The sequence below is a fragment of the Syngnathus floridae genome, chromosome 17, assembly GCF_059516105.1.
Source record: "Syngnathus floridae isolate MCC-2025c chromosome 17, RoL_Sflo_1.0, whole genome shotgun sequence".
In the NCBI taxonomy this organism is placed as follows: Eukaryota; Metazoa; Chordata; class Actinopteri; order Syngnathiformes; family Syngnathidae; genus Syngnathus; species Syngnathus floridae.
The window spans coordinates 11,969,922-11,988,078 of NC_142429.1; the positions used below are offsets into that span (position 1 = coordinate 11,969,922).

Here is an 18,157-nt window from a genome sequence, read left to right on the forward strand (position 1 = left end):
GATTCAAATCTTCTTCTCCTGATCGTCCAACGGCGCTCGGCACACTGACGCCACCGGGTGGTCGCCTGTCATGGTGACTACTGTGGAAAGGGTGGCTTCGGATGAATGACTATCCGTTGAAACTTTGAACACCCAACATGTTTGGATGGAGGATACCCTATCAATAGGACCAAATCTCCTTTTGTTTCCGAGCAGGCTCTGGTCGAGTGGTTAACGCCATTGCCTTCAATCAAATGAAAATATTTGTATCGATAGTTCATCCTAATATGAATTGTTCTTGCAAAAATTCTGCCGCCGTTGCAGTGCTCCCGTGGACTCAGTTTCAATTCGGTTGTTAAGAGACACCACAACGTTGCACAGAGACAATTCTTGAGTCATAGCAAATCAATGATTTTCAAACGGGTCCAAACAAGTTTTTCCGTCATGGCTACAAAGATCTTTAGATCTTTTCGTTCACTCTCGTTCACTGAAAACATTCGTTCTTTTGAACCCATCGTTCACTCACGAGCCAACACTACACTGCAGTCGTGATACACACACACACACGCACACACACACACACACACACACACACACACACACACGCACACACACACACACACACACACACAATGATACGACAAACACGATGATGCGACTTTTCACGCACCTGCACTTAACGAGGGAATATTGGAAAACTTGTTGGAACGCGGCCCCGAGGACTGGCGCTTGACACGTGTAACCTTTGACCATGATATTTCCCTAATAAAGTGGCCTGTTATTAGGTACACTTGAAAATGGCGGTGTACCTAATGGAGTGTCCGTGTGATTCCCTCGTTAAGCGCACCTGCGTGAAAAGTTTTAGCTCCTGCGGAACGTGAAAGTGACCAAAAACTTTTCACGCAGGTGCGCTTAATGAGGGAATAACATGGACACTCCATTAGGTACACCGCCATTTTCAAGTATACCTAACAACAAGCCACTTTATTATCTTGGAAAACATGTTGGAATGCGGCCCCGAGGACTAGAGCTTGACACCTGTGACCTTTGACCATGATATTTCCCTAATAAAGTGGCCTGTTATTAGGTACACTTGAAAATGGCGGTGTTCCTAATGGAGTGTCCGTGTGATTCCCTCATTAAGCGCACCTGCGTGAAACGTTTTAGCTCCTGCGGAACGTGAAAGTGACCAAAAACCTTTCACGCAGGAGCGCCTAACGAGGGAATAACATGGACACTCCATTAGGTACACCGCCATTTTCAAGTGTACCTAATAACAGGCCACTTTATTATCTTGGAAAACATGTTGGAATGCGGCCCCGAGGACTAGAGTTTGACACGTGTGACCTTTGACCATGATATTTCCCTAATAAAGTGGCCTGTTATTAGGTGCACTTGAAAATGGCGGCATACCTAATGGAGTGTCCGTGTGATTCCCTCATTAAGTGCAGGTGCGTGAAAAGTTTTAGCTCCTGCGGAACGTGAAAGGAGCTAAAACTTTTCTCGCAGGTGCGATTAACGAGGGTAACTTGGAAAACATATTGGAACGCGGCCCCTCGAGGACTTGAGGACAACACCCCTGGTTTAAGTGAAAGGTGTCACACCCGCCCTCACCCCCACTTTCTGATTGGCTGTTTGATCTGTGACGTCACACGGACACTTCATTTGGTACACTACCATTTTCACGTGTACCTAATAACTATGCATTTTTTGGACGTGTCAAGAATGTGTAGTTGACTACTTGCTCTTTATTTTGGAAGACACCAACACATGTTACAGAACGTAAAAGACATATACATATTGTCATACAAAGCAATTAACCAAATGTCAGATTTGTTTTCATGCCGAAAAAAATAAAAACAAAGAATAAAACACCAGACAAGTTTTAACAGCTTTTAATGTTTATTAAAATAATAATAACAAAAGTAAATTGCAAACCAGCAATCTAACATAAATGTTTATTAAAATAATAATAATAAAAGTAAATTTCAAACCAGCAATCTAACGTGAAATTAGAGTAGATATATTGGATAACAATATTTAGGCGTATTATGCATACACGTTATTTTCAGTGTTATAAAATCAAGATTACCCAAAGAGAAGCATAATCTCCCCGTTTTTGCATAACGGCGCATGCAATGAAGTAAGCATAAAACGTGCATAAAAGAAGTGGTGTTTCAGTGAGTGGTTCTTTCTTTCCTTGGCAAATCGAGATCCTGGCATCCATAGTTCACGCCAGGAGGGAGACGACGCAACACCTTCGAGGACTGATCCGTTGATGCACGGGGGGAAGGAAGGCAGTTCACCCATCAAGTCGTTCGCAAACGAGAAAGTCAGGATTCCTCCCCTCACTGATCCGTCGGTCTCGTGATGAACTGGAAATGCAAATCACTCACTCACTGACTCGTTCACGCACAAACGCGTTCCGTTGGTAAACGGGAAATGCAATTCACGACTCGTTTGTAAACAGGAAGTTACGTCATTTTCTTCTTTGTTTTGTTTTACGGCGAGGTGGCACCAGCTTCAATGCGCATTACTGACGGCTACTGGTTGAAGTCATATGAACTAACCCTAACCCCCCCAAATGTATGTTTATTATCAGATGTCGCCTGAGCTGTGATTGTTTTTCCAACCACCTCAGATCAAATTTGTCAAATGGAGGTGGGGCCGTACAGGCCCAGGATTCAGGCCGCCGCCCGCCAGCTTGTTGGGCAGCTTGACGGAAGGGCGAGAAGACTTGCGGCTTTGCCACGGACGGCGAGGCCGGCCGGGAGCTGCGATCGAGACGAGGAGCCAGCCGATGGAGGAGAGGGACGGCGTGGCGAGGGAAGCATGCCTGCTACATACCTTGAAGGGGTGCTCCACACTCGTCTACAATCCTCAATGGAATATTAGCAGGGGAAAACCAATCATAAGACACAAGATATGCAACATCTTAATATAGCTACAAGATATATTGTGTTTTTATGATTGAATATCTTGCTTAATTAGCTGGGTGGCAAAACGCTCGCTCTTATTTCACTGATGTTTTAAGATGTGTAGACTTTCTTTAGTCACCGCATAGAACAAAGGGCAAAACATTTAGTGACTTTTTTTAATAAAACAAAGTCCCTCATAGTGACTCCTTAATATAGGTAACATAACTGGTGACTTTTATGAGGCCCTATAGAAACTGTATTCATGTATACAAAAGAAAACAAGGGTCAAGTTTTTACCTTTTATTTCTCAAGACCACATTTGAACATTTGAAGCTGACCAAACCTAAACATCTTCAGCCTTCCATCAAAATGAATGGATCAAACGGAAACCAGTATTTTTTTTTTTTTACAGCAAAATGAGCAAATCTTAAGCTCTACGTGGAGGGGGGGGGGGGGGGGGGGGAGGGGGGGGGATGAGCCATGCCCCGCCAACATTTTACATTATTCAAAAGTTTAAAAAAAAAAATCATCAGAAAGAAGTAGGACGTCACCTGACACACCGAAATAAACTACAAGTATTGTTTTCCTTCTAAGAGGTATTAATAAATGCAAGTGGAAAAGGGGAGATTGTTTTGAAAAAAAAAAAGAAAAAAAAAAAAGGAAAGGGTGAAGTCTGCCTACCACTTTTGGTATTTCGGGTGAGGTCCGACCGATGTCGAAACCCCTCCAAACACATATTCGATTAACCACAACGACTCATCCAACTATGAGATCACCAGAGACACGAAAACCAATGGAGTCATATTTTCCTCCCTCTTTAAAAATGTATGTTCTTGATTTGATATAAGCAAGCCACTACGCATATGTGGATCACCTTGTTTATAAGCTGCGACGTGCCAGGATCCAAGTGAGGCTGGGGTGACCTCCTCTTCTTCCTCCAATTGATATCTCCTGTTGGACAAACATGGTCATAAAATGGAATGTTAGTAAAAGAGACCAGCGACGGCTTTTCAAGAAAACAACTGGCTCAGCAATAACAGAAAGAACATGGCACAAAAAAAAAAAAAAAAAATTACAAAGTTCCTCTGACGCGCCTTGTCATCATGGTTTGCCTGAAAATGCTCACCGACTGTCTACAAAGTTGGACGCCGCTTTGAAATGACATCATTTTTGTAGTTATGGAAGTGAACAGATGTGACAAACACATGATTCAATGACGTCTCTCTCCAAAAAGTTGATGATGAAAGCTAAACAACATACAGATTGACAATCTTGGCAACAGCATTGACAAAAGGATGTGGGTAGAGAAAGGAGTACCTGGGGTGAGTACCTGCACACTTTGACAGTCAGAGAGTATCCTTCATTTTTAATTTGCCCTTTTCACATGTGGTCTCGCTCACAACACCAACGCTGTGAGGTGTGGAAGTCAGCTGCAAATTATGCCATAAACCCTAGCCTCCAGTTAGTAAGGTACGTTGTCCGTGAAAGGCTCCTAGAACTACCCCAACCAACCACCACCATCAGCCCACCCCGCAAAACACACACTGCAAAGCATTGTCAGGCACATGAAGGAATTGCATGGCATTTGCTGGTCTGTGAGTGTGTTTCTATTTATTATTTAAAAAATAAAAAAAATCATCCCACCTAAGGGTACATATAAACACACGTTTAGCCAATTGTAAACTATGTCGAATCAATACTGCCAAATTGGTGGAAAATGACAGGAAGGAAGGTGAACTGGATAATGTCATCTTTTATTCCAGCTCCTTTAGACATCTCGAAAAGCAATACAAAACGAGGGGTACCTCTGGGCATGTTTGCTCAGGGCTACACTGGCCTTTCCCTCTTGGCTTGCTTTGTGTGAATGCTTTCTACCTTCTTCCCATTCATCGGGCCTAGTTCTTCGTCTTCAGTGCATACTTATGATGCAAAAACAGGATATGGTACATCAGACACACATTTTCAGCGTTGAAGTGAATGCAAAGAAGGAGGCAGGGAGGGAGGCAGGGAGGGAGGCAGGGAGGGAGGGAGAGTGTGTGAAGGGTTTGGGGAGTCAGGGGGCGAGGAGAAGGACACACTTACCTGAGTCTGATCTGAGGTCCTATCAGATCAGTTTTAATTGGACTGAGTGTCACCTTCAGAAAGGAGGAGCTCTTGCTGGCCGTTAAGGAGAGGCGGGGAAGCCGAGGCAGGAGCCTCCGCCCCCGCCTCCATCGGCTCCGCATCGGTGGAAGCCTTGACGGCGGCTGCTTCGCCGTTAGAGTTCTTGTCTTTCTTGGAGTTGCTGCTCTTCTCCTCTGACGTCTTACGTTCTGGAAAAAAGAAAAGCATCACCGTCATTGGCGTCGATCATTTGAAATAAAAGAGTTACGTCACGTGCCATCACCTCTTTCTTTCGATGAGCGCTCTTTGTCTCTCTCCCTGTCTTTGTCTCTCTCTCTGTCCCTGTCCCTCTCCTTATCTCTCTCCCTGTCTCGGTCCCTGCTGCGGCTGCGCTGGCGATGAGATCGGCGCTCAGAGCTTCGCGACCTCCTCCGGTCGCGGCTGCGGGAGCGTCGCTTCCGGTCAGGGTGGTCACGGCTGCGTCTCCTGTCCCTGTCCCTCTCTCTTTCTCTCTCTCTCTCCCTCTCTCGATCTCGGCTTCTGCGGAAGAAGAAAATGTCGGTTTTGCCGGACGTATTAAACAGCAAAGAGACCTGACTCTTGAGTGTACAATTTGGGTTACCTGCTCCGTCTGCGCTCACGATCCCGGTCTTTGTCTCTGCTCCTGGACCTCCGACGATCCCGGGAGCGACTTCTTTTCCTATCTGACGCTCGGCTGGAGTGGCGGCTGTTAGATTGGCTTCGCCGTGCCCGCCGATCTCGATCCCGGTCCCTGTCACGTTCTCTGTCCCTGTCGCGCTCCTTCTCACGTTCGCGCTCCTTCTCCTTTTCTTTCTCGCGTTCTTTCTCCTTTTCCTCCTCTTCTTTGCGCTTTTTTTCTCGTTCCTCCTTCTCACGCTCTTCTCGGTCTTTCTTAACGGCCGGGTTTTCCCCCTGTGGGTCCTCTGAGCGACGTCGTATTTTCTCCTAGTGGAAGTCAAACAGAGTTCATTCCAAAACGCGATCGGTGATAAGTATGAACTATGTGCATGATGTTACTTCCCATAATCTGCCAAATTGTGGCCAGATTACCTTGAGCTCCTCGACAGTGGATTTGATCTTGGCGTAGCCCATATGCTGCTTTCCCATCAAGTGGTCATCCACCCGAGACTGAGCGTCACCCACAATCAGGAAGGCTCCGCACACCTCGCACACTTCCATCTGTTTCTCCTGGGCTGCAAAGCTCTCGATTGTCTGAATGGAAAGACAGAGGATAACATGTCGTATTTTGTTGAACAAAATCCAACATTGTCCCTTCAACTACGATAAAAGAGACAGTAGACGTCGGCCGACGAGGCTCAGTTAGATGGCTCACCGACGGATTGGCGCTGAGCAGTTCCCTCTCCTCCTTGAGCTGCTCAACCAGCTTCATCATTCCTTGCGCCTCCTCCACACGGCCCTCCGAGCCCAGCTCCTCAATCTACGCAAAACAAAGTACAATGCTAAATCAGCCGCGCGAGTGAAAAAGAAAAGAACAGCATCACTTTCAACCAACCTGTACGACTAAATCTTCAATCTTCTCTGTCAGAACCTGAGCCTTCTCCTCATTCTTTCCTACTGGAGCAGGAGGTTGCTGTGAAGAAGAAACCAACCGTACCTTAGCAGCGAATGATAATAACTCTGGCTATAATTTGCACATTTACAAAGACAAAACAAACCCCTGCATTCTGCTGAGCTTGGGAAAGTGCAAGTCGAGCGTGCCCTCGACGAATTCGCCGTTCCACTTCGGCCAGGAGCGACTGGAGATAGCGCAGAAAATCCCGCTCATATCCCTCCTTCATGTAACGTGAGCTCTTTTCATATCTGAACAACACACACAAAAATAAAGGACACAATATTAATAACTAGCAGGTAAAGGAAAAGACATTGCACAATATTTTAAGACACAGGACGCAATGCTTACACTTTGCGAAGATTTTCGTCGTGGATTTTCTCACAAGGGCCTTCGAAAAGAAAATGGAAATTGTTAATCAGTGACAGTTCGATTGTCATTGTTGCGATTGTACACATCAATTAGAGCTTGTCCTACCCAAATCTGAGCGTGTGTTTGTAAATAATTCCGCTGGACAGAAGCCACACAGATAATATCGACATACCTAGAAACACATATGAGACATATTATTTCAAGGTCAACAAATTATAGCCCGAGTTATCGATCTCGACAGGTGAGCTAAATTTAAGTGAAACATATTTTCGGGTTAAGGGTTCCGATCTATTCGCAATGCATGCAAACGATGCCTCATTGTGAGGTCCATCATTCGCAGGCTAACAATGGTTCAACGTGTGTGGTTTCATTTATGGCACTGTGGGCCACCGATATTCAATCGAGTGCATATTTACGATTGTTTTATGGAACAATTGCACGAATAACAAATATTCAAAGACTTCAACAACGCGATTATGCTCCGCAAACAAACGTTCAGTTACGTTAGCGACGTGCACACGAGGCTAAAATTAGCCAAAAATGCTATCTTACGCTCTCGTCGTCCCATTTGACGTTACATCTCTTCTCGTCAGGGGCCAAATTTCTGTCTCGGCCCATTAACTCATCGAGCAACTGAGCTGCGGAAAGCATTTTGCTCAGCTTGGAAGTATTGGCGTTAAACGCAACAATATATAGCGGAGCTGCAGTTCACACCATCCCAAAGCGCTCAAAGTACATTGAAACAAAATGGCAGCTACGGTGACGTCACTCCTGACGAACATCCGAAAGTGAATTCGACTTTTGACCCGGAAATGCAACTGCAGAACAATGGAAATGCACACATACATCATAAAGTTAGTTTGTATGGCCATTATGATAGTGCACTTTATTTATTATACACGCAACATACATAAATCCCCCCTTGTTTTTTTTTTTTCATTTTTGTGGTCACGTTTTGCTTTATCGATTTGATTTATTTATAGTTTATTTCAACCCATGTCAAAATAGAAATTACATTTTGGGTTTTTTTGCTACTGTTTTGAATCAAGGGGGCATATCTTTAAAAGGTGTGCTCTTGTATGTATCTTGGTATGTACTCTTTTTAGCAGCATTTCAGTCAATTGGCCACATTCAAGATGACGGACGTACTGCCGTATTGCAGTAAGAGATCAAGGCGCTCAATGCGGTCTGAGTAGTCGTTGTAACGTCCAAAAGTGTCCCCCGCGATGTGGCGGTGCTTGTGGCAACCCGCACCGAAGGAACGCAGACAGCGCCTCCAAGATTGCCTGGAAATCGGGTGTTGACTGTAACAGTACAAACGGAACCGAATGCAAACGAAGAAGCGACTTCTGTAATCCCAAAGAATCTGGCGGCTAAATCGCATGAGCGGAAGCAGTTTGTTATCACCACCCAAGATTAGCACCAAAGATTGCAGTGCTGTCACCGAGTCAAGCTAGCAAGCACAGTAGTTCATATTTAGCCCGGTGGACTGGTTAATGCTGTTTGGCCAATATTGCTCGTCAGGCTAACTCATGAGGTTTTAGTTTCTCTCATGAACTCTGAAATCTGTGCAAACATGTCCACCATTTCGTTGGATAAAGAACTCCAGGAGCGACTGAGAGAGGCGTCTGCAATCGGGGACATCGACGAAGTGCGGACATTGGTTGAGAGTGGAGTAAACGTCAATTCACAAAACGAAATCAACGGATGGTAAGTTTAAGCATCAGGTTCAGTGACGTCACAAGCCACCAAATCTGTTTGCCTTCACTTATTGTAAAGAACAGACAACTTCAAGAAGTTGCTTGGTGAGTTACATGGCTTTGTGATATCCAATTAGGGGAATCACGGTTTAATCCTTAGGTGCTGCCTGTCGAAAATCCCTTTAGTGCTTCATCTAGGGCTTCAAACAAAAGCAAAACAGTGAACAAACAAAATATGAGCAGGCACTGCGCATTGCCAATGATGAATGTGTCTTATTTGTTTTAGAAACACTTACTGTCATTTGAGTCTGCTCCTCGCAGATGATGTTTTTGGCATCTTGTCTTGAATCTCACCAGGACTTGCCTGCATTGGGCATGCAAGCGAAACCATAAGCAGATCGTGTCCTACTTACTTAGTAGCGGTGCAGACAAAGACATCCTCACAGCTAAGGAAGAGCTGGCCTCACAGCTCACATCCAAACCGGAGATCAAACGGCTTTTGGGAGGTAAACCACAGTGGCTGTCATTGTTTTTGACTGGAACATTTTGAGGCCGAACACAGACAAACGCTCTTTTCCTCCTTCTGCCTACAGTCGAAGTGGAGGACGTGCCCGAAGTCAAGGAACCCGAGTTGCCAATCATCCCCAACTATTTGTCCAATCCTCCCTTCTTATACTCAAAGATGGATAACAAGATGGAGCTCCTCCTTTCTCAGCACCTGGCACAAAACGGATCCACGGAACACACCGAGTCCATGGACAGCACTTCGGCTCCACTCTCTCCAACTGGGCACTTTAAGACCTCGCAGAGCCTGCCGTCTGACGACCCTGTTCCACCCACAAACTCCGTCGCTCACAGCCAAGTTCAGAGCCGGGAATTTGTTCCGGCGGCCGAGCAAAACGGCGCGCCGCCCGGTTTGGCCAACCACACGGTCGTAAACTGCACCGTGCCCGTGGATCTGTCGGTGGAGCCGCATCTCGTCAACCACGCCGTGCAGCACAACGGAAGCGTGCGCTCGCCCCCTCTGGCCTCACCCGGCCCGGGTTTGGCTTGCGGCAACGGCGCTCAGGTCCAAGCTCCGGTGACCAACCCCAACCCGGCAGTGAGCAGACAGCAATCCGTCCCGCAGCAGATCGGCTACAGTCAAGCGGGTGGACCTTTGCCGGCCTTCCAGCCGTTCTTCTTCACGAGCACCTTCCCCGTCAATGTGCAAGGTGAGGGTAAAGTGACTGACAATATTTGGACCATAGCACTGAACGAGTGTCCCCACCTCTCTGTAGAATTAGTACTGAAGGTGCGCATCCAGAACCCAAACGCCCGTGAGAATGACTTCATCGAGGTGGAACTGGATCGCCAGGAGCTCACCTATCGTTCTCTGCTGAGGGTCTGCTGCCGTGAATTGGACATCAGCTCTGAGCACGTGGAGAAGATCCGCAAGCTACCAAACACCATGTTGAGAAAGGTAACGGGCATTTGAGTCAAATGTTTGCTGTTGTCAAATGCGCTGTACGTGATTTTTTTCCCCCCCTCCAGGACAAGGATGTCGCCCGGCTGCAGGACTTTCAGGAACTGGAGGTTGTGCTGGAGAAATCCGAGGGCTTGTCCTTGTTCTCCGGGCCGGGGGGTCTGACCGACAGACCCTGCTACAACATGACGGCCTCGCGCCTCACCTACTAGACACCCCGCCTCCCAGATTTCCCTGCTTGGTTCGTTTCCAGTTCTCGAGCTCTTTGTCCTGATCCGGGCCCTTTCGCTGCTTTGGTGTTCCTAACTTGTCGTCAGAGATGACGAGAGATGACGTACGTGGGCCCCTTCTCTCCTCCGCCTTGTGCCAAGGCTCCAGGGGAACCACCACAACAACAGGCGGGTGGGTCGGTCGGGGGCATTAGCTGGTCTTCCTGGGGTTTCTGCAATAGCCTTATATGGACATGTGCATCTACAAGCAAGTTGTCACGCACTATTTGCTAAGCCGACCGTAGGCTGGAAGATGTTCCAGCTTGCTTACACACCTTCGCACATGCTGTCGCTTCAACCTTGGTGTCTTGGAGTCGCTGGGATGAATGGGTGGTCGGTCGCTTTTAACTGCTGTCTGCACACAATGTGGAAAAGAAAACTTTGAGTCATTTTACTTTCCCACCTGTATCAATTGAAGTTTGTTTTCAAATCCCAGATACCTCACCACCTCTTTTTTTTTGTTTTTGTTTGAAGTTACTATATCAGTAATGAGGCCGGGCAACTCCTTGACTAACAAGGTAAAGGCCGCACGTGATTCTACCTTGGATGTTGCAACTTTCTTTGTACGCTACAAGGAAGTGTGCTCACAACTAAGCTTATTTCACCTGCTGGTGAGCAAACTACGGAATCTCTCTGCATCACAAATGAATGCAGCTCAACAAGTTTGTTTGTTGGCTCAAGTGGAGAGGAATGAAAGTTCTTTTTTTTTTTTTTTTCAACGACAAAATGGGGTGTTGCCTCCTTATTGCACACCTTTTTCAATGCCTGTTTTTTTTTTGTTTCGAACGGTAGCTTTATGAGATAACACAAGTCTTTTTGACCTAACTAACCTAAAACTGCACTAACAAGCTGACGTTTAATATCGTTTTTTGTCCTCTGTTAAGAGCCTTGTGTCAAATGGAAATGTTAATGCTGCTCTTCTATGTACCATCGTGTTCCATTTGCTGACAGTGGTCCCACAATCAAAAGGTTTCTTAGCAAGTTCTAACCGTTTACTTTTCAAAGGTATACCAGAAGCTCTTACTTTATGAAATATATTTTTTATTAACAAGCATAGTTTTGGTTGCTTTTGTTTTTAACCAAATAGGCCTGTTGTGTTTGTGTCAAAAACGTTAATTGCCAGAAGTTCATGTTCACGCACGGTGTGAAAGAAAGTGCAATGAGACAATGTTAAAGACTTTACGAAGACGCGGCTAGACAGGGTGAGAGCGTCGTGTTTAAAAATGAATGAGTTTATGGCTCATGTTTGCTTCTGTGAAAAGGAGACTAACACTATCGGTGGCTTTGTTTAGTGCTCTAGACTTAAAGCAGAATACAGTTTGACTTAACCTATGCATCCAGAGTCTGATATTTTTATAAAAGATGTGTCCTGTTGTACTTGCAGAAATAATCGTAGGCACTGTTGAAGGTTTTCTTTTGTTTTGTTTTTTTAGTTTTCTTCTGGAGACCTGTTTATGTTCTTTGATAAAGCATGGTGAATGACCTCATCTCTTGTCTGGCTCCATCATGATTCGAACACACTTGTCCCGTCTGACATGAGATAACAGCCTCTGACACCGTTGAAATGTAACATTAAAAACACTAGAGGACGCTAGAGTCAATATTTTGTTTTCTTTGCTATATTAGACTACACTATGACACCACCTGGGCGCCAAAACTTGGCTAGTTTTGTTTTTCCCCTTCCCCACATCCAGCTGTACATTGTTATGTGACCCAGGTTTGCACAACAAGCCACTGTAGTACATTTTGTTATGAGCCAAAACATCAAGCCCCTTTGTTCTGTTCCCTTTCTGATGTAAAGAATATAAACAAGCACCGAGTTGTGGTTGGACTCGTACGCCTTGCGTATCTGTGACGCCTCTTGAATGAATGAATACAACAAAGTCCCATGTGGTGAGCAGATGTTCAGGCAAAGCAAACCAAGGAGCACCAATACTACATCAGCTCCAGGGACAGTGCAGGGATAAACCACGTTTACGATATACTGTACTGTGTGCTCTTCAGCTTGAGAGGACTGTCAATGTTCGAAAGTGATCAATTCAATCATCTTTCGTTTAACTCATGTCATTAAAAGCAGAAGCATAAGACTTCCTGTTGTTCTTTCAAATTGAGTCTTCAAGTTTGTTGCTGTCAGCATTGGAATGACAGCCACTATAATTGAAAGCACGCAATAGAGTTGTTACAATACAGGCGCTTTGACCGTATGACGTTTTTGATAGTCGTTCTTAAAAAAACATCATACTGAGGCCAGTAAGGGTACATTTCATTTGTATGCATCGATCAAGCGGTATTTTGCGTCTAGACGTGTGGAATGGGCTTAAGGCCCCGCTGTGGCTGGACACCTTTGTTCTCCGGTGGGACACACATAATGAGCTTAAGATAAACAGCCCCTCATTGTTTTAAAGAAACTCTCGTCGCGCCTCTGCGGTGGGCAGCAGAGACTGTAGGTAGTAGCTCACGAGAAGATTTGAAAATTAGCACAGCTTTCCTGCAGCACTTTGAATGAATTTCTTTGTTTCAAACATGTAAACTATACATCAATCAATCAAATGAAGACCAAATAATCACGCATAATAGGAAGTTCAACGCATGCCCGTGTGTGTTCAGAACTGGACGGAGACTATGCAGGTCCAGCCTGAAACACATTGGGCCTCTTTTGGCTCAGCAGGGACCCAGTTTGGGAAGAACAGATTCCAGTCGCGCGCGCGCGCGCACACACACACACACACACACACACACACACACGTAGAACATAGTTGGCTTTTAGTGTTCCGCTAAAGACAGACTGGCTTTTGAGGTCAGCAAACAGAAGACTATCACTGTTTGGAATACCACCAAATGTGTTTGAAGGGAACATTCTCACATTGTGCTGGTATCATTTTTTGTACAATCAAGCACTAAGTCGTCATTCTATTCTATTCTATTAAGTACAGCCTGCCGAGAAAAGTGCGTTTAGCGCCATCGTCTGGTGTAGAGAGAGATGACAGAATGAGTCAAGCCTTCGCGGTACAATTATTTTGACCGCAGTCTAAACACTTGTAAAGAAAGGCGACAACTGCAGCTCGTGGGTTGAGTTGGTTATATTTAACACGTATCAAATTCAAAATATGTCCTATTTTTTCCTAGAGAAGTGACTTCAATTTAATAACAGAGAATTATTAACTCTGATTTGATGTGGCTGTGCGGTTAAGTGAAATGATATGCTGGGCTGTACTACCCAATTAAGAGTTCGTTTTTTTTGACGTTAAAATAAATCAACTAATTTACAAGGGAAGCCTTTCCTTTTTTTAATTCACATTGTAGACTATGTGTTTGCGGCTTGCATGCGAAGGGTTAAGGCGTCCAGTGTGCGTGTGCGCAGGTGTCTCGCTGGAGCCTGCAAACGTGCAGAATTAAGTTGATCCCAACTGTAAGTCACTCACCCACTCGGTTGGCTGGCTGGCTGGCTCTTGGCGCCCCAGTAATTGATGGCGTTAGATCTTGGAGTGGTTCGCACGCAGCAGCGCTAATCTCCCTGCTGGCCATATTGAGCGTATAGTGCGTGCGTGCGTGCGTGCGTGCGTCAGGCAGGCAGGCAGGCAGGCTGGCTGGGCGAGCAACTTACATGACTTCCTAGCTTCCGTCTACTTTGCACTATTGGACAATTTGCTTTCGGAGCTTTTTTCACCGCCGTGGGATTTCTTGTTCGCTTCTTCTAAGGGTTGAATCTGCCGCGCTGTTACGCACGCTATGTGGTGGATGCTGTTTCCGCGATGGATTTGGTTTCTTTGGGGCTATTTGTACACTTTTGTGCTCTATATGGACAGGGTGGGGGCGATGCCGATGTCCGTGGCTAAAGTGGTGTATTCTCACGCGGGTCTGTGCCCCAATGAGCTCAACCCCAACCTGTGGGTGGATGCCATGAGCACCTGTATCCGCGAGTGTGAATCCGACCAGGTGAGTAGATCTCATCCATCTATCTATATTACTATTATCATTTTTAAGAAAGTGAAAATAGCAACAGTGGTCGATATGCTGCTGTAAAATTAGTTCACGGTGGAAAGTACATTTTAATCTGAAGGGTGCAACGCGTCATTGGTTACTAACTTGTTTGTCAAAGTCAAACATTTTTAGGGCGATCAAGAAATATACGTTAACTGTATACAGCAGCAGCAGCAACAACAAAAGAACACCCCAGTACTGTCAGACCCCAAGCCCATATGAGCTTTAGAGAGTCGACGTACACCCCAAACTGGTTGCCAGTCAAACTCAGGGCACATAAAGGCCATTCGCACCTATGGTCAATTTAGAGCCATCGATGAGCCCAATGTGCACGGACGGAAGCCAGAGGAGCCCCGCGAGCACATGAAAAGTCCACTGTGGAAGGCATGAGCCAAGATTGTAACCCGGAACCTTGCCACTGACAAGAAATCCTATTTCTCCTGCTCTTTGCAGGACTGCGAGACATTTGAGAAGTGCTGCCTCAACGTATGCGGCAACAAGAGCTGCGTGGCGGCGCGCTACATTGACATCAAGGGCAACAAGGGGCCCATCGGAATGCCCAAAGGAGCCACCTGCGACAAGTTCATGTGCTCCCAGCAAGGTTCCGAGTGCGACATCTGGGACGGGCAGCCCGTGTGTAAGTGCCGGGACCGCTGCGAGCGAGAGCCCCACTTCACGTGCGCCTCTGACGGCATGACTTACTACAACAAGTGTTACATGGACGCCGAGGCGTGCTCCAAGGGTATCTCCATCTCTGAGGTCACCTGCAGGTAACATGTTAAGTATTTTCAATCTTTTTCAATCGCTCACTTTTGATCAGGTGATGTATTCCAAATCCAAACTTGATTTTCTTTTTTTTTGGGGGGGGGGACAATTTTTACACGGCACAGAGAATTCCCGTTTTGACTCGCTCATCAACTCTCCTACAGGTACCACCTGACGTGGCCAAACACCAGTCCCATCCCGGCCGAAACAACTCTCCGCCCGACCACGGCTCTTCAGACCACCCTTCCGGCGGACATCCAGACGCCCAGCATACACAGAGGCCCCGGCGTCCAGCAGCAGCAGGCCGTGTTTGTGGGCGAGACGGCCAACTTCCTGTGCGAGGTGACCGGGAAGCCGCCCCCGGAAATCACCTGGGAGAAGCAACTGAAGGGCAAAGACAACGTGGTCATGCGTCCCAATCACGTCCAAGGCAACGTGGTGGTCACCAACATCGGCCAGCTGGTCGTTTATAACGCGCAGCTTCAAGACGCCGGCATCTATACGTGCACGGCCAAAAACGTGGGGGGAAGTGTATCTTCTCACTTCCCTTTGGCAGTCATCAAGAGAGAGGCGAGGGGGAAAGAAGCCCGAGGAAACCATACGAATCTGCCTTTCCCGCCTGCAGAGTGTCTGAAAAGTCCCAACACGGACGACTGCGGAGAGGAAAGCATAAGCTGGTACTACGAATCCAGCCGCAACAACTGCTTCACCTTCACTTACGGCCAGTGCGATAAGAACCGCAACCATTTTGACGCCTACGACAGCTGCATGCTGTCATGCGGGGGGGAGCTGGCGGCCCCTTGCAGCCTGCCCAGCCTCCAGGGGCCGTGCAAGGCCTACCAACATCGGTGGGCCTACAGCCAGGCCCTGGACAAGTGTCAGTCTTTCGTCTACGGGGGCTGCGGCGGCAACCAGAACAACTTTGAGTCCAAAGAGGCCTGCGAAAGCATGTGCCCCTTTCCCAAGAACCACAACTGCAAGGCGTGTAAGCCTCGAAGTAAGATGGTGGCCAGCTTCTGCAGGAGCGACTTTGTCATCCTGGCGCGGGTCACCGAACTGACGGAGGAGCAGGAGTCGGGTCACGCTCTCATGACGGTGGAGGAGATCCTGAAGGATGACAAGATGGGGCTCAGGTTCTTCGGCAAAGAACCCTTGGAGGTGACCCTCCTGAACATGGACTGGAAGTGCCCCTGCCCAAACATCACCGTGGCCGAGAGTCAGCTCATCGTCATGGGGGAGGTCCACAACGGGATGGCCGTGCTGCAGCCGGACAGCTTCGTGGGCTCCTCCAGCGCCCGCAAGGTCCGCAAGCTTCGCGAGATCTCCGGCAAGAGGAGCTGCGCTTTATTTAAGGAGTCGCCCGGCACCCCATAGAGAAGGCGTCGAGCCCTCTGATGTCGGTCGGACTGGATCTTCTCACAGGAGCCAATTGTGAAATCAAAGACTGAAAATGTGATCAGATCCCAGACAGCGTTTGGTAGAATTCAAATGTGACGAAATTGACATTAGAGTCCGTCCGTCTTTAACTTTAGCCTCCTAATAACTAATACGTGTTGTTCTGTCCATATTTTATGCGGCTGTGACACCTCCGTTTTGTCGACCAGAATCAATAAGCTTTCGGGTTCCTGTCAGGTGGAATCATTTACAAAATACTCTATATTTATTTTATTTCGAATAGTCTACAGTAGACGGAATCGTATCTAGCATTCCATGTTATCGTTGACACGGAACGCCGATGAATGAATAAAGATGATTTTAAGACGGCATTACGGGTCCTTGCCATTTTGAACGAACGTTTGACTGTGAAGGCAGTTGGCGCTCCGCCGCAGATTGACACACAAGCACACAAACCGGGCCTTGTCTGGCCTCCAAATCTGAAGCGGGTCACATTCCAGCCCAGCCCAGCCCAGCCCAGCTGTGGAGGCCCCGTGGAGCGAGCTGTGTGTTGTGTTGTGTCTGGGTTTGGCTTTGGGGCCCTCGCATTGCACACACCCCACTGGCCATCCTTTGGCCTTTCATGTGCAAGAGGCCGGCCAGGGTGAAGGGGAAAAGACGGATGGATGTTGGCTGGCTGGCTGGCTGATTTACTCCCTTTGGGCCACGTTTAGGAGAAGAGAAAGGAAACTCAACTGGTTGAAACTCAACAAGGAGCTCTGTATTTGGATTGCTGGCTGTCCTTTGTAATATTGAGCCAAGACGTCGTGGGGGACCAGATGAGCTCATTACAAGTCGCCAACAAAACAAACGGAAAGCAGCGTAATCTCCCCTGTCTCATCTTTGAATATTTAGCCCCTTCCCCCCTCCCTCCCTCCCTCCCTCCCCCGCCTTTACTACGTCCCACGCACTCACCCGTCTACCCTCTTAGCTCGTCAGAAAGCCAGCCTCCGGCGACGACCTCTGACCCGCCTAATGAAAATGAGGCCGCCCAGAGAAGGGCCACTTTCATTCGAGCTGCTGACAAGTGAGTGGCTAAGCTCCACACAAACCCCTTGATGCTCAACTCCTGGCTGACTTCATCACCAAGTTCACATGAAGACCACCAGCTAGGCCAAGCCAGACAGACCAGAATAACGAGCGTGACAAGTGCAGACGGAATGCCCTCGGTGACACCCAATGGAGGAGGAACTTGGACTTTGAAGGTCATTCTTGATACACAGAAGCAAGTGGCGTCATGAATACTACAAATGAGGGATTGATATTGTATTCCGATACTCGATTGTGTAAAGTTGTTTTGTTTTTGCTTGATCGAGTATCCAAAAGCTTACCATCCTACAGCCACGCTTGAAAAAATATAAATAACTGCAACGTGCAATGTTGTCCGCTAGAGGGCAGCATTTTACATCAGTTCGACTGAGGGCAGCGCAATATAAGGCAAAAAGTAAGTTACAGCTTACTCATTGACTTGGGTGAAGATTAAACAAGTAGTTTTGACACTTGCAATTCGGAGTTGAGAAATGAATAAGAAGAAAGATCCATTAGAATATTCAAATCTGGGAACTTCAATTGTTCCTCGT

At 47.0% G+C, this 18,157-nt stretch overlaps 4 protein-coding genes across 6 annotated transcripts in view; 2 read left to right on the top strand and 2 right to left on the bottom strand.

Annotated features, from left to right (window-relative positions):
• Window positions 1–3,182: 3,182 nt before the first annotated feature.
• On the bottom strand, window positions 3,183–8,980 carry luc7l3 (LUC7-like 3 pre-mRNA splicing factor). Of its 3 annotated transcripts, XM_088358780.1 has the most exons (11): window positions 7,516–7,722; window positions 7,069–7,135; window positions 6,943–6,982; window positions 6,698–6,842; window positions 6,535–6,612; window positions 6,355–6,459; window positions 6,072–6,233; window positions 5,623–5,966; window positions 5,284–5,540; window positions 4,980–5,209; window positions 3,183–3,848 (listed from the first exon to the last, which is right to left on the bottom strand). In XM_088358780.1, exons 1-10 carry the CDS (start codon window positions 7,612–7,614, stop codon window positions 5,013–5,015), a joined length of 1,494 nt encoding a protein of 497 aa, XP_088214906.1. In that variant the 5' UTR covers window positions 7,615–7,722; the 3' UTR covers window positions 3,183–3,848; window positions 4,980–5,012. The 3 variants fall into 3 exon arrangements, with proteins under 3 accessions (XP_088214906.1, XP_088214907.1, XP_088214905.1); XM_088358781.1 differs by lacking the exon at window positions 7,516–7,722 and adding an exon at window positions 8,960–8,980 and having other exon boundaries at window positions 3,183–5,209; XM_088358779.1 differs by having other exon boundaries at window positions 3,183–5,209.
• Window positions 7,944–11,987, top strand: ankrd40 (ankyrin repeat domain 40). Its single transcript, XM_088358782.1, has 5 exons — window positions 7,944–8,673; window positions 9,021–9,169; window positions 9,257–9,877; window positions 9,944–10,125; window positions 10,197–11,987. Exons 1-5 carry the CDS (start codon window positions 8,516–8,518, stop codon window positions 10,338–10,340), a joined length of 1,254 nt encoding a protein of 417 aa, XP_088214908.1. The 5' UTR covers window positions 7,944–8,515; the 3' UTR covers window positions 10,341–11,987.
• The window catches only part of spag9a (sperm associated antigen 9a), a 63,271-nt gene continuing 54,244 nt past the window's right edge, over window positions 9,131–18,157 (bottom strand). Inside the window, exon 33 of the transcript XR_015853548.1 lies at window positions 9,131–10,752. The gene's annotated coding sequence lies outside the window, so the exon portion shown is untranslated. The remainder of the gene's footprint in view (window positions 10,753–18,157) is intronic.
• On the top strand, window positions 13,793–16,909 carry wfikkn2a (info WAP, follistatin/kazal, immunoglobulin, kunitz and netrin domain containing 2a). The gene is made up of 3 exons (XM_088358777.1): window positions 13,793–14,333; window positions 14,832–15,148; window positions 15,308–16,909. Exons 1-3 carry the CDS (start codon window positions 14,127–14,129, stop codon window positions 16,515–16,517), a joined length of 1,734 nt encoding a protein of 577 aa, XP_088214903.1. The 5' UTR covers window positions 13,793–14,126; the 3' UTR covers window positions 16,518–16,909.

Excerpts from the sequence above, each read along its gene's own strand:
- luc7l3 (XM_088358780.1), bottom strand. The coding sequence starts at position 7,614 with ATGCTTTCCGCAGCTCAGTTGCTCGATGAGTTAATGGGCCGAGACAGA. Across the intron at positions 7,136-7,515 it reads TCAAATGGGACGACGAGAGC|GTATGTCGATATTATCTGTG; the intron begins GTAAGATAGCAT and ends ATGTGTTTCTAG. Across the intron at positions 5,210-5,283 it reads GCGCTCATCGAAAGAAAGAG|AACGTAAGACGTCAGAGGAG; the intron begins GTGATGGCACGT and ends TCTTTTTTCCAG.
- ankrd40 (XM_088358782.1), top strand. The coding sequence starts at position 8,516 with ATGAACTCTGAAATCTGTGCAAACATGTCCACCATTTCGTTGGATAAA. Across the intron at positions 9,878-9,943 it reads CTTCCCCGTCAATGTGCAAG|AATTAGTACTGAAGGTGCGC; the intron begins GTGAGGGTAAAG and ends ACCTCTCTGTAG. Across the intron at positions 10,126-10,196 it reads CAAACACCATGTTGAGAAAG|GACAAGGATGTCGCCCGGCT; the intron begins GTAACGGGCATT and ends CCCCCCCTCCAG.
- wfikkn2a (XM_088358777.1), top strand. The coding sequence starts at position 14,127 with ATGTGGTGGATGCTGTTTCCGCGATGGATTTGGTTTCTTTGGGGCTAT. Across the intron at positions 14,334-14,831 it reads GCGAGTGTGAATCCGACCAG|GACTGCGAGACATTTGAGAA; the intron begins GTGAGTAGATCT and ends TGCTCTTTGCAG. Across the intron at positions 15,149-15,307 it reads ATCTCTGAGGTCACCTGCAG|GTACCACCTGACGTGGCCAA; the intron begins GTAACATGTTAA and ends ACTCTCCTACAG.